This window comes from Oncorhynchus mykiss, chromosome 18 (assembly GCF_013265735.2).
Source record: "Oncorhynchus mykiss isolate Arlee chromosome 18, USDA_OmykA_1.1, whole genome shotgun sequence".
NCBI lineage: Eukaryota > Metazoa > Chordata > Actinopteri > Salmoniformes > Salmonidae > Oncorhynchus > Oncorhynchus mykiss.
The window spans coordinates 35,125,086-35,140,054 of record NC_048582.1 but is presented as its reverse complement, the minus strand read 5'-3'; the positions used below and the strand labels follow the sequence as shown (position 1 = coordinate 35,140,054).

Genomic DNA, 14,969 nt, shown 5'->3' with positions numbered 1-14,969 from the left:
TTGCATTACTCATCTCATACACTGTATTTTATACTATCTATTGCATCTTAGGCTATGCCACTATCATTGCTCATCCATATATTTATATATTGTTATTCCATTCCTTGAATTTGTGTGTTTTAGGTATTTGTTGTGGAATTGTTAGATATTGCTGCATTGTCGGAACTAGAAGCACAAGCATTTTGCTACACTCGCAATAACATCTGCTAATCATGTGCATGTGACCAATAAAATTTGATTTATTTGATTTGAGGACTAGTCAGGCAATCTCTCTGGATTCCATTTTAGGCTGTAATACATCTTACATCACTCGTAAAATCTTAGACGCATTGGCTAGATTCACATGGTCAACAAACCCTACTTCCCTACTTAATTTGCATTATTGCTCCAAGGCATAGATACTACTGTTGAAATGCTTATTGGACTAAGTAAAACTAGTTGTGTTACTACAATGAAAACATAACATGATACATTTCCTTTACTGCCACTGTGCCCGTCATAGCTACAAGTAGTCCATTTCCGCCATCTCCAGATACTTTGTGATGTAGTCCAATATGATCTTCTCATTGGCTGCATCTTTTAAATAAAAGTGAGCTCCAGGTAGCATTTGCACTGTAAAATCTCCAGATGATATGTCTTTCCATGCTGTTAAATGAGAAAAGGGAAAGGCACATACCACATTTACAGTTGTGATGGAAACAGATCACAATTCGGTTTCAGCAACTAAAGTTCTAAAGCAACTTCAGAGTTCTCTGAAGACCTTACACAAACAGCCAGGAACCTACAGCTGAACTGTGCTCATCACTTAGGACTATTAATGGCCATTTTTTGTGTGTTAATCACAGGGTGTTACAGCAGTGTAACTTATGGAGAGAATCGCTAGACATCACATGGAAAGCAGACATGCACGAGACATCAGAGCGCTGACCTTGTAAGTCATGAGGCATGTCCTGCTTTCCATCGAAGCATGTGACTGGGCATGAGAGGAGAGGACTCTCTGGCCTGTCACACCTGGAACACAAGAACAATCTTGATTACATATTTATACAAAAGCAGCTCAAACATAGACCATGTCAGAATTAAAGAGCGACTGCCTTTAAAGAGCAACGAATCCCTTTGAAAACGGGCTGTGTAGCATCGATTAAAGTCAAAAACAGTTATTTTTGTTATAAAGTCAGTCTCATCTAAAATGGAGTTTGGAACATCCGTGTGCCACAATGAGTAAATTGGGGGAAAAACATGAATCAACCGCGGAACCGGTCAGGAAACACACCTCAGACTGAAATCTTCTTTTTCTAATGAGAAACAGAAAAACACCTGCCAATCGGCGTGTTCAGATAGTCTTTAACTCCATAGCCATTGCATTATACAGGGCATTATAGGGAAATAATGCATGCTCTAGAATGCCCTTCTAGACAATCAGAATTGAGTATTCAACAATGCCATGGTATAAGGGGTAATAAATGTGTTGCTAATTAACATTTACAGGCCTGAGGTGCTAATAGAATGTGCATCCCAATAATATCCACCATATTTCTTATACCAGCAATTTCCTTTCAAATTAGTGAAAGTGCACACTTTGGGAGGAAAGAGAGAATTGTGACAAAGCTAGAGACGCCCACCTGTAGTTCTCCACCACGTGGAGGTCGGCTTTCAGCGCAGGTAGGAAGAGCTTTACAACCTCAGGATTGGCCAGTAACTCGGGGGGAGTCCCACCAATCCTGGTCATCCACTGGAGGAACTCCTCGTCTGATAAATCACTTCTCTTTGGGGCTTGGATACGCATCTCAGACTAGAAAGCAAGGAAAAACTAAAGGATGTCTGCTTTAGGTCAGTAAATTAACTGATAGCATTTCAAAAGGTATGAGAAATGCCCATATGGTTACATGTCATACAAATGTTGTAGTAAAGTTATATTGTATAAATGCTGTTCCGTTGTTACATGATTGCTATTATAGTACTCACGTAGGGTGCAGAGGCACCAGACAGGAAGATGTGAATTGGTTCCAACTTGTGGACTCTTTTCAAAGTATCTGCTATAGCAAAGCTGGTCATGGCGCCAAAGCTGTGACAGTGCAGAATAGCGATAAAAGATCATCACAATTCTGACAACTTTGGATCAATAAAATGTAGCTTCAGATAAGGACCATGATGACTATAGATCAAACAGTTCCCTCAGTAATTAAGTGTGCCATCAAACTGTACTCGTGACAACCCGATTTGGTTCTGGGTGACGAGATTCATACCTAAGTGGCACTGATGATATTTTTCTACTTGTACCTGTGGCCAAAGAGGGCAAACGGTTTCTCCTTGAGCACCGGCAGTAGCACATTGATGACCTCATCTACAATCTGCTCCATGCTTTGAAAGAAGGGCTCTTTGGCTCGAGCCTCCCGGCCAGGAAGTTTAACAGCATACACTAGCAAAGAACAAAGTGGGAGATAGAAACATTGGGTCTCCTTTCCCTTCACTAAACCTACAGCTCATGAATCATGATGCAATTTCAATTGACCAATCCTATTTTTATAATATAAATTAGAGCCTGACCGATATGGGTTTCTTGGGTCCGATACTGATTTTAGGGAGGAAAAAGTCACTGATTATCGATATTGTTTTTTTTTTAGAGGTGGTAAAATAATAAATAAAATAAAATAAAATTAACTACAAACTGTGCTCCAAAGGATTAACAGATACTCTAAAGGATCATTTCTTAACTAAATATTAAAATTATGTGGTTTACATCAAAAAGCTACTAAATCCTCTATAAATACAAAACACTTGTTCCGTTTACCTTCTTAGGTTGAACTTAAAAATATTTGTCCATCTATAGCAGGGGATAAAAATGCAGAATTGTTTTGTTGCTGAAGCACCACAAGCAAACTATTAAACAAGGGATGAATGATTCACACTGTCTCCATAAACAGCGAGTAGCAGCAGTGTACAAAAGGGAGGGGGGGGTCAATGTAAATTGTCCGGTGGCGATCTTATAAATTGTTCAGCAGTCTTATGGCTTGGGGGTAGAAGCTGTTGAGGAGAACTTTTGGTCCTAGACTTGGTGCTCCAGTACCGCTTGCCGTGTGGTAGCAGAGAAAACAGTCTATGACTTGGGTGACTGGAGTCTGACAATTTTATGGGCTTTCCTCTGACACAGCCTATTGTATAGGTCCTGGATGGCAGGAAGCTTGGCCCCAGTGATGTACTGGGCCGTTCGCACTACCCTCTGTAGTGCCTTACGGTAAGCTGCTGAGCAGTTGCCATACCAGACAGTGATGCAACCGGTCAAGATGCTCTTGGTGGTGCAGCTGTAGAACCTTTTGAGGATCTGGTGACCCATGCCAAATATTTTCAGTCTCCTGAGGGGGGAAAGGTTTTGTTGTTTTGGTATGTTTGAATGGCACAAACACAACCCATGTCGCTATTGTCTCAAGGTTTAAAAATCCATCTTTAAAAACGGTCTCTCCCCCTTTATCTACACTGATTGAAGAGGATTCAACAAGTGACATCAATAAAGGATCATAGCTTTCACCTGTTCAGCCCATGTCATGGAAAGAGCAGGTGTCAATGTTTTGTACACTCAGTGTATATTTCAACTGCAAATGGCATACGCTGATGACTGAAAACGTTAATGCAAGAAAATCCTTGCCGCAATGGTTTTAGTCATACACCTAATTCAGCTATCTCATCATGAATGCAAGCACATGACCCGAATGATAGATTGGCGCCAACTATCTTGCTTTTTGCAGTTTGTGGAAAACTAACTAAATAAGCCCACACAGTAAGTGCTATTTTTGTATCAAGGAGTGTTCACTTTGGCGTCAGTCCGGTGTCCGCACATAAGTAGCACAGAGATTGCTAGCTAGGTTAACACACATACATACACACACATATACACACACACACACATGCCATGCCAACACAGCCATCTCCATAAACAAACATTGGCAGTAGAATGAGCACAGTGACATTCAACGTGGCACCATCATAGGATGCAACCTTTCCAACACAAGTCATTCGTCACATTTCTGCCCTGCTAGAGTTGCCCCGATCAACTGTGCTGTTGTGAAGTGGAAACGTCTAGGAGCAACAACGGCTCAGCCGCAAAGTGGTAGGCCACCCAATCTCACAGAACGGGACGCCAAGTGCTGAAGCGAGTAAAAATAGTCTGTCCTCAGGTACAACACTCACTACCGAGTTCCAAACTCCTTCTGGAAGCAACGCCAGCACAATAACTGTTTGTCGGCAGCTTCATTAAATGGGTTTCCACAGCCGAGCAGCCACACAAGCCTAAGATCACCATGCGCAATGCCAAGCGTTGGCTGGGGTAGTTTAAAGTTCGCTGCCATTGGACTCTGGAGCAGTGGAAACGCATTCTCTGGAGTGATAAATCACACTTCACCATCTGGCAGTCCGACGGACAAATCTGGGTTTGGCAGATGCCAGGAGGACGCCATCTGCCCCAATGCATAGTGCCAATTGTAAAGTTTGGTGGAGGAGGAATAATGGTCATGGGATGTGTTTTTATGGTTCAGGCTTGGGCCCTTAGTTCCAGTGAACTAAAATCTTAACACTACAGCATACAATGACATTCTAGACGATTCTGTGCTTCCAACTTTGTGGCAACAGTTTAGGGAAGGCCCTTTCCTTTTTCAGCATGAAAATGCCCCTGTGCACAAAGCAAGTCCATACAGAAATGGTTTGTCAAGATCAGTGTGGAAGAACTTGACTGACTTGCACAGAGCACTGACCTGAACCCAATCGAACACCTTTGGAATGAATTGGACCGCCGACTGCGAGCCAGGCCTAATTGCCCAACATCAGTCCTTGACCTCACTAATGCTTGTGGCTGAATGGAAGCAAGTCTCCGCAGCAATGTTCCAACATCTAGTCTAAAGTCTTCCCAGAAGAGTGGAGGCTGTTATAAGCAGCAATGTTCCAACATCTAGTCTAAAGCCTTCCCAGAAGAGTGGAGTCTGTTATACAGCAAAGGTGGGCCCAACTCCATATTAATGCCCATGATTTTGGAATGAGATGTTCGACAAGCAGGTGTCCACACAGACTACATGCCCAAAAGTATCTTGCCGGCTAGATAGAGCCTAACTACATAGCTGTCTAGCTAGCCAGCTAACGTTAACTAAGTGAGAATGGGATGAGGACAGGGCTGTTTGCTTGGTGAAGTGTACTTTGATTATTTACTTATTCAAATATGCCATCACTAGATGTGGCAAGCTACTCACCGTCAAACCACCATGCCTACGCTCTCTTGACTTAGGGGTGAATGTTGTTCAATGAGCATCTCGTAGAATGCCATCTTTAGGCAACCATTGAAAAATTCTAAAAATGACAGCAAATAAGACATACTGTATTTGTTAATTCTATGTATATAATATTGCAGGTTTATAAGCGGAATAAAGACTGACACATATTTCTGTGAAAGATGAAAGAGAAGAAAGATAAGATAATTGGCCGATAATATTGGTCAACCGATTTATCGGTCGGGCTCTAAAAATAATAGTACCTTATGTAAAGCGCCTTTGGGTCTTTGAAAATGGCTATGTAAATCCAATGTATTATTATCATCATCATTACCTTCAATGGAGGTGAGGATTTTCCCCCAGCGTGCATAGTGTATGGAGCCTCCACCTGCCCATGGGAAGCATATCAGCCTGGCCACGGCATCAGGTCTCTTACTGAAGCAGTTGATCACCTTGTCCATTCTACTGTACTTGACAAGAGAAATTAAAATAAGGATTAGGCCTATGTATAATGCGGTAAAATTGATGATATTTGCTAAGGCCAGCATCCTGGAGTCACCTCCTCACTGTTGACCTTGAGACTGGTGTTTTGCTGGTACTATTTAATGTCACGGGTGCACCTCAGCCACGCTCAAGGTACTGAACGATTTCATAACCGCCATCGATAAAAGACAGTATTGTGCAGTCGTCTTCATCGACCTGGCCAAGGCTTTCGACTCTGTCAATCACCATATTCTTATCGGGAGACTCAGTAGCCTCGGTTTTTCTAATGACTGCCTTGCCTGGTTCACCAACTACTTTGCAGACAGAGTTCAGCGTGTCAAATCGGAGGGCATGTTGTCCGGTCCTCTGGCAGTCTCTATGGGGGTACCACAGGGTTAAATTCTCAGGCCGACTTTTTTCTCTGTATAAATCAATAATGTTGCTCTTGCTGCGGCCGATTCCCTGATCCACCTCTACGCAGACGACACCATTCTATATACTTCTGGCCCTTCCTTGGAAACTGTGCTATCTAACCTCCAAACGAGCTTCAACGCCATACAACACTCCTTCCGTGGCCTCCAACTGCTCTTAAACGCTAGTAAAACCAAATGCATGCTTTTCAACTGCCTGCACCCGCACGCCCGACTAGCATCACCACCCTGGATGGTTCCGACCTAGAATATGTGGACATCTATAAGTACCTAGTTGTCTGGCTAGACTGTAAACTCTCCTTCCAGACTCAAATCAAACATCTCCAATCTAAAATCAAATCTATTCGGCTTTATATTCCACAACAAAGCCTCCTTCACTTACGCCGCCAAACTTACCCTAGTAAAACTGACTATCCTACCGATCCTCGACTTCGGCGATGTCATCTACAAAATAGCTTCCAATACTCTACTCAGCAAACTGGATGCAATTTATCACAGTGCCATCCGTTTTGTTACTAAAGCACCTTATACCACCCACCACTGCGACCTGTATGCTCTAGTCGGCTGGCCCTCTCTACATATTAGTCGCCAGACCCACTGGCTCCAGGTCATCTACAAGTCCATGCTAGGTAAAGCTCCGCCTTATCTCACTTCACTGGTCACGATGGCAACACCCACCCGTAGCACGCGCTCCAGCAGGTGTATCTCCCTGATCATCCCTAAAGCCAAAACCTAATTTGGCCGCCTTTCCTTCCAGTTCTCTGCTGCCTGTGACTGGAACGAATTGCAAAAATCGCTGAAGTTGGAGACTTATCTTCCTCACCAACTTTAAACATCTGCTATCTGAGCAGCTAACCGATCGCTGAAGCTGTACATAGTCCATCAGTAAATAGCCCACCCAATTTACCTACCTCATCCCCATACTGTTCTTATTTATTTACTTTTCTGCTCTTTTGTACACCAGTATCTCTAACTGCACATGACCATCTGATAATTTATCACTCCAGTGTTAATCTGCTGAATTGTAATTATTCACCTACCTCCTCATGCCTTTTGCACACAATGTATATAGACTATTTTTTCTACTGTGTTATTGACTTGTTTATTGTTTACTCCATGTGTAACTCTGTGTTGTTGTCTGTTCACACTGCTATGCTTTATCTTGGCCAGGTCGCAGTTATAAATGAGAACTTGTTCTCAACTAGTCTACCTGGTTAAATAAAGGTGAAATAAATAAAAAAAGCTGCCAGTTGAGGACTTGTGAGGCGTCTGGTTGGTTTCTGATTGCCCAATGTCAAACAAACTAAAACGCCTAAACAAAACCATGTGTTCATGCAAGTAATTTGTTTATTGGAGAAAAATGCTCATATTTAATCCATTATTGATTATCAAGAAGCATAACTTCTCTCAAACTTCATATCACTTTCGTCTTCCAACAACATGCAGGAGAAAACAACGCAATAGCCTCTCGCTCTAACCGCGCCGTGAATAGGGTAATCAGCATGCTCTCATAAATGCGCTAACTACTCACATAATGTTTCAGACATATCAAGTTATGGTAAACTACTGAGTGAGTATCATCGACTGTTCGCAGTCAAACAACCAATAATACTGCGTGCCTCGGGTTATTTTCCTGTTTTTGGTCCAGACTGGCACCACGTCACGAATGGAATCGGACCGAGCACCCTTTTTTGAGCGAACCACGGTGCGTTGTTAGTGCGCTCCCGTGTGCTGATAGTGTTCACACCCGTTCAAACGAACCGAAATAAGGGCGAATATGTGCCAGAGATCGTAAAAGACGCTCGAAACCAATTTGGTGCGAAAGCACTCTTACTTTCCTGTGTATCATAATGGAACAAACTGACGACTACCAAAAAGCTAACTTTTTTTATACCAGGTGCAATATATAGGTTTATAAGCTACCGCAAACGAACCATGTTTGTTTGGATTTTGGTCACATTACTGCCAGATCCAGTTCTTATACTTAATGTAGCTTACTAAATCTCACGTCACTGAAGAATTTCTAAGCGTTAACTAGTATGTCATACTGTAAATACCTGTTAAATAGTCGTGGCACCTCACATTTTTTTCAAAGCTTCCTGGTTCTTCTCCTCCTTTCCTTCTTTTTCTTCTTCTTCTTAGCGAATTGGCTGGCAGATCGCATCCAACTTTTAGATGCATACACTGCCACCTACTGTGCTGGTGTGTGAGGCCATTCACGGCCTACCGACATTAAATTCTTAATAAGGTAATACAAAATTGGAAAAATGAAAATTGCCCTGCCAACTATTAGCCCTATCTCTCTATAAAAAAACACCAACCCATTCCACTATTTAACCCTATCTAGTCCTATTCCAGAACCAATGGAGGCTGCTGAAGGGAGGGCAACTCATAATAATGGCTGGAACGGTGCAAATGTAATGGCATCAATCACATGGAAACTATGTGTTTTATGTATTTGATACCATTCCACCTATTGCACTCCAGTCATTAACACAAGCCTGTCTTCCCCAATTAAGGTGGCAGAACACTACCACTCAACACCCCCTGCAGCTGTTCTGCAGCAAATCCTTACAATCCCAAGTATTTCTCTGCCTCTGCCTCTTATAAATAAAGGATCACTGACAACTTTTTTCTTTCGCGAAGTGTAATTCTCTTTCAGGCCATTCGGTTCGACATCTCACCTCTTTTGCGGGTCATTGGTTGAGGCCTTATTCAATCATGCCTAACAGGCCAATCAGCGCTTTGTGGGTGTAGGAGAGAACGGGTATGTTTATCCCATTTTTCCCATATCCCATTTATCCCATTTTTACAATCAGCATCACTCCATCAAGGGAAATATACTATTCTTTCTAACAAAGATATGTAAGGGATAAATGCCAACGTTCTGTACATTAGACGTTCTGTACATTAGACGTTCTGATATACATTAATGTACAGAACGGAAGCGTTTATCCCGCTTATACCACAGTTGCCCCCAAAAAATATTAAAGCACACATTTACCGGTATTAAAACTTATTTTTTGGGCCTCCTTAGTGGCGTAGCGGTCAGTACAGACCCGGGTTTCATTGTCCCATTGCACTTTCTGAACGATTCCTCCAAAACATTGGTGCGGCTGGCTTCCTGTTAAGCTGGCGGGTGTTAAGGAGTGCGTTTAAGCGGGTCATGTTTCGGAGGACACATGAATCCACCTTCACCTCTCCCAAGCCCGTTGGGGAGTTGCAGCGATGAGACAAGATCAAATCTTATTTTTTGTTGATATTTTCATACTTTTTATAAGCAAATTAATACTTACTCATCTATTGATTGCTAGAGACGCGACCCAGTCGTTCATTAGATTAGTTTGATATTTACAAACATGACCCAGTCGTTAGTTCTTTATGTTCCGTTGCCATGCTCAGTGGCAAAGTTCTTATCCCTTGCTTGCAGCTAGCTAGCCAACTAGCTACAGCTACCAGAGTATGGGAGTGGAGCATGCCCAATTTGACTGGAGTCTGGAGAGAGTTTCGCAAAGGCTGAAGCATCGGCCTTCTAGCCCGCTCCAATTTCACTTAATTAGCTCTGGGCATGCCCGGCCCAGCATGCATTTGTAGGCTACTTGTGTGCTGCTATAGCACCTTGCTTTAGGTACTGTCATGGAGTTCGCTAAATATTTTCATAAAGAAACTGATAAAACACTCAGGTGCAAAATCAAGGTGACTTACAATGATGAGGACCAAGAGCAAGATAGGGAGTGTGGTGAGGGAGTGTTGTGATGTAACTTTAGGCGCTGCTGCGCCTTCTTCACCACGCTGTCTGTGTGGGTGGACCATTTCAGTTTGTCCGTGATGTGTACGCTGAGAAACTTAGAACTTTCCACCTTCTTCACTACTGTCCCGTCGATGTGGATAGGGGGCTGCTCCCTCTGCTGTTTCCTGAAGTCCACAATCAGCTCCTTTGTTTTGTTGACATTGAGTGTGAGGTTATTTTCCTGACACCACTCTCCATGGGCCCTTATCTCCTCCCTGTAGGCTGTCTCGTCGTTGTTGGTAATCAAGCCTACCACTGTAGAGTCGTCTGCAAACTTGATGATTGAGTTGGAGGCGTGCATGGCCACGCAGCCGTGGGTGAACAGGGAGTACAGGAGAGGGCTGAGAAAGCACCCTTGTGGGGCCCCAGTGTTGAGGATCAACGGGTTTCCTACTTTCACCACCTAGGGGTGGCCCGTCAGGAAGGCCAGGACCCAGTTGCACAGGGCGGGGTCGAGACCCAGGGTCTTGAGCTTAATGACGAGTTTGGAGGGTACTATGGTGTTAAATGCTGAGCTGTAGTCGATGAACAGCATTATTACATAGGTATTCCTCTTGGCCAGATGGGTTAGGGCAGTGTGCAGAGTGATTGTGATTGCATCGTCTGTGGACATATTGGGGCGGTAAGCAAATTGAAGTGGGTCTAGGGTGTCAGGTAGAGTGGGAGTGATATGATCCTTGACTAGTCTCTCAAAGCACTTCATGATGACGGAAGTGAGTGCCACGGGGCAATAGTCGTTTAGCTCAGTTAACTTAGCTTTCTTGGGAACAGACCATGTACCACGAATATACATTTATTTTTACTCTAATATCCAGGCACGGCAGGCCTTATTGCTTTAATATTTCAGGATGTTGTGCATCCCTGGAGATTATCAGAATTCATGTAAACATTACAGTTTTGAAAACAGGGCTTTTCCTCAAAAAAAGGTGGTCTCTTGGCACAACTTATGGGGTAAATTGAGCCGCAGGACAGAGTTAGTTAAGCCTCAGACACATTTCTCTGCTGAATTAAATATTACCCCTACCGTTTTAAAACCTTGTCTATCTTTTTTCCCCAAGCACAATCAACACAATTACAATCGCTTTTTGTCTTTTAGTAATATTAAGCATCTTTTAACTCAGGCTTAACACCTAACAAACACTTTGTACATTTTTTTTATAACATAGGCCCTGTTACCTCATATCCCAGCGATAATGCCCTGCATTACGCCTGGGAAGAAAACACTTTTGCTCAACTTACCATTGGCTCAACAATTTGCTCAACTCACCCCAAGGCAAACATTTTGACTATATTAGCCCACACAGCTACAAGGATGCCCTTTCATGCTAGGTTTGGGACCTCATATTGAAGCTTATAGACCCTAACTGATTTATAGAACAATACTTAAAATTATCTAATTTTGCTTAGATACAAACCTCATGAAACCTCTAACACAATAAATTAATTTGACTTGGTAAAATCGTTTTTTTTGGACTCAACTTGCTTACTACTTTTTCCATGTGGTTTCTTCCTTCACAGACTCCATTAAATGATGACCTCTTCCTAAATATTTGGTAAAATTATTCATTTTGTGTATGGTTTCTTAGAAACAAGGGTGGCTCAACTTATCCCTTTGGCTCAACCTACCCCACTCTCCCCTTCGCCCTGCAATATCTCTCTCATCATCACTCAATACCTAGGTTTACCTCCACTGTATTCACATCCTACCATACCTTTGTCTGTACATTATACCTTGAAGATATTTTATCGCCCCCAGAAACCTCCTTTTACTCTCTGTTCCAGACATTCTAGACGACCAATTCTTATTGCTTTTAGCCGTATCGTTATCCTACTCCTCTTCTGTTCCTCTGGTGATGTGGAGGTCAATCCAGGCCCTGCAGTGCCAAGCTCCACTCCTATTCCCCAGGCGCTCTCTTTTGATGACTTCTGTAACCGAAATAGCCTTGGTTTCATGCATGTTAACATTAGAAGCCTCCTCCCTAAGTTTGTTTTATTCACTGCTTTAGCACACTCTGCCAACCCGGATGTTCTAGCTGTGTCTGAATCCTGGCTTAGGAAGACCACCAAAAATTCTGAAATTTTCATCCCAAACTACAACATTTTCAGACAAGATTGAACTGCCAAAGGGGGCGGTGTTGCAATATACTGCAAAGATAGCCTGCAGAGTTCTGTCCTACTATCCAGGTCTGTACCCAATCAATTTGAACTTCTACTTTTAAAAATCCACCTCTCTAAAAACAAGTCTCTCACCGTTGCCACCTGCTATAGACCACCCTCTGCCCCCAGCTGTGCTCTGGACACCATATGTGAACTGGGTCAGCGGTCAAACGACCTCCACTCATCACTGTCAAAACAGGCCAGCAAAGCTTGCCCTGGCAATTGCGGGCATTACATGTCCCAGTCTGGTAATTGTGCGGCTCTGTGCTACTTGTCTCGGCGTAGACCACGCTTTGGAGGCTCTCTTTGACCCCGCTAGCTGTGCGCATAGCGCTAAGCTGGGCCTTGGTGTCATTAAACATTACTTGGAAAGCACTGCTCAGGCCTAGCTCTTGATCGAGGATGATTCCGTTGAGAACAAGATCCCAGATGAGGGAGAGGCTATACAGTCTTCCCCTCAGTTTGAGCTCTTGACAAATTCAGAGGTCATCCATCTTTCCCAGGGGGCAAACCTTTCTGAAGAATCCAGAAGTGAGGACGATGGCATTTCTCTTGCAGCATCAGGCAGTGCCCCTTTTGACCGGGAAGGGAATAACGCCTAGGGTTGCAAAATTCTGTGAACTTTCAATACATTTCGGTAAACCTCCAACCGGGATTTTGGGAAAAACAGGGAATTTATTTACAACCCTAATTACGCCCCTGAAAAATAATGTCTGCTAAGCTTGTGCTGCCCAGGCAAACTGAAGAGTTGAGTTGAGTCAATAATTAATCTCTCCTTCTTCGAGGCACTGCCGAAGTCAGGTATCATACGCCTACAAGACTAGGATGGGTGCAATCACCTCTCAGTGTAATTCCACATCCGTCCAACAATGTGTATCAGACTGTTTGTCGTTGGATGAGTTTTCCTGGGCAGAGCCATTTAAGTCACTTTCTCTGGTGACTGGCTACCCACACTTGAATAGTGTATTCCTCCTCCCGTAGAGTCTTCCCTGGCTAAACATCTCGACCCATCTCGACCCAAGGCAGGGACTTTGGGAGCCAGCTGAGCTCCTCTGACCTTGATGACCAGTCTCCTCAGGAGTCCTGTGTCAGGTCACACAAGAGCCCCCCGCCTCAAGACTCATAAGTCCCCATTGGGACGGGTAAACACCACTGTTCCCCCAGTTCAGGCCTCGAATAAACAGTCCCATCACATTCAGGCCCTTGGGCTGAGGGTGATGGTTCAGAATGTTACCATTCAAAACAATCAACCTCTCAAGGGCTACCTTGTCCAGCCACCAGGCCTGGCAAGTTCATTGTCCCTTTCACAGGGATACTCTGGGAGGAGAAGAGACACAGTCTGGTCCCAGGCACCATGACAGCCGTGAGTTGGGGAGGAGTGAGCACTGTGGGGTAGAGGTCAGGTCAGATAAAGTGAGGAAGAACAGATATCACTAAGGTTCTGTCTAACAACAGAGATGCATTGGCTGTTCAGATGTGCAGGAGGAGACTCAGGAGGAAGGGTTAAATATCAGGGCATGTGTGAAATGTCATTGTCTAATGCAGCTGTATTGATCCTCTGGGAATAATTAAACTTGGTTAAGCTTTTATAATGTCCGTTGAGTTTTTTACTCTGAGAATTAGAACCTAACAGCCTCTTAATAATTGCTTAATGGTAAACCTAGACACATGCATCTTATAGTATTTTGTGTGGTGACGCAAGGCTTGCAACCTTGGCTATACCTACAGAATATTATTATTCTTTTTTTATGTCTCTGCCATCATTTCCTATGACCGAAAACAGCTTCTGGACATCAGAACAGTGATCACTGACCTCAATTTGGATGAACATTTCTACTCCAATGAGTCAGCAGCTCTGGACATTCTGCTTACTCCGGACCAGGCCCTAATCCCTGGAAATGGTGGGGAAAGAGAGACCACCATTGCCCAATGTTCTGTTGGTGAATGTGTAGCCACTGGAGAACAAACTGGATGAGCTCCATTCAAGACTATCCTATCAATAGGACCGGAAAAACTGTTATATCCTATGTTTCATAGTCGTGGCTGAATAAGAACATGAATAAACATCTCGCTGGTTTTTCTATGCATTGTCAAGACTGAACAGCAGGGTCTCTTTTTTAACAGCTGCTGCGTGATCTCTAATGTTAAGGAAGCCTCAAGTTTTTGGTCGCTTGAGTTAGAATACCTCATGATAAGCTGCAGACCATACTATTTACCCAGTGCCTTCAGAAAGTATTCATAGCCTTTGACTTATTCCACATTGTGTTGTGTTCCAGCCTGAATTCAAAATGGATAAAAAAATCTATAATGATTCTCACCCACACACAATACCCCATAGTGACGACGTGATAACATGTTTTTGCACATTTATTGAAAATGAAATACAGAAATATCTCATTTAAATAAGTATTCCCACCCCTGAGGCAATACATGTTAGATTCACCTTTGACAGTGATTACAAATGTGAGACGTTCTGGGTAAGTCTCTAAGAGCTTTGCACACCTGGATTGTACAGCATTTGCACATTATTCTTTTAAAAATTCTTCAAGCTCTGTCATTGCTATACAGCAATGTTCAAGTCTTGCCATAGATTTTCAAGCCGATTTAAGCCAAAACTGTAATTAGGCCACTCAGGAACATTCAATGTCATCTTGGTAAGCAATTCCAGTGTAGATTTGGCCTTGTGTTTTTGTTTTTTGTCCTGCTGAAAGTTGAATTTGTCTCCCAGTATCTGTTGGAAAGAAGACTGAATCAGGTTTTCCTCTTGGATTTTGCCTGTGCTTATCTCTATTCTGTTTATTTGTATCCTAAAAAAAGTCACTAGTCCTTGCCGATGACAAGCATAGCCATAACATC

General features: G+C 43.1%; 1 protein-coding gene across 1 annotated transcript; it reads right to left on the bottom strand.

Annotated features, from left to right (window-relative positions):
- Positions 1-220: 220 nt before the first annotated feature.
- On the bottom strand, positions 221-8,294 carry olah (oleoyl-ACP hydrolase; the record flags this gene model as incomplete). Its single annotated transcript, NM_001160595.1, is given in 7 exon segments — positions 221-645; positions 929-1,011; positions 1,623-1,792; positions 1,966-2,065; positions 2,281-2,419; positions 5,587-5,717; positions 8,224-8,294. Coding segments are annotated over 6 exon segments (762 nt in total). The 3' UTR covers positions 221-502.
- Positions 8,295-14,969: the final 6,675 nt, after the last annotated feature.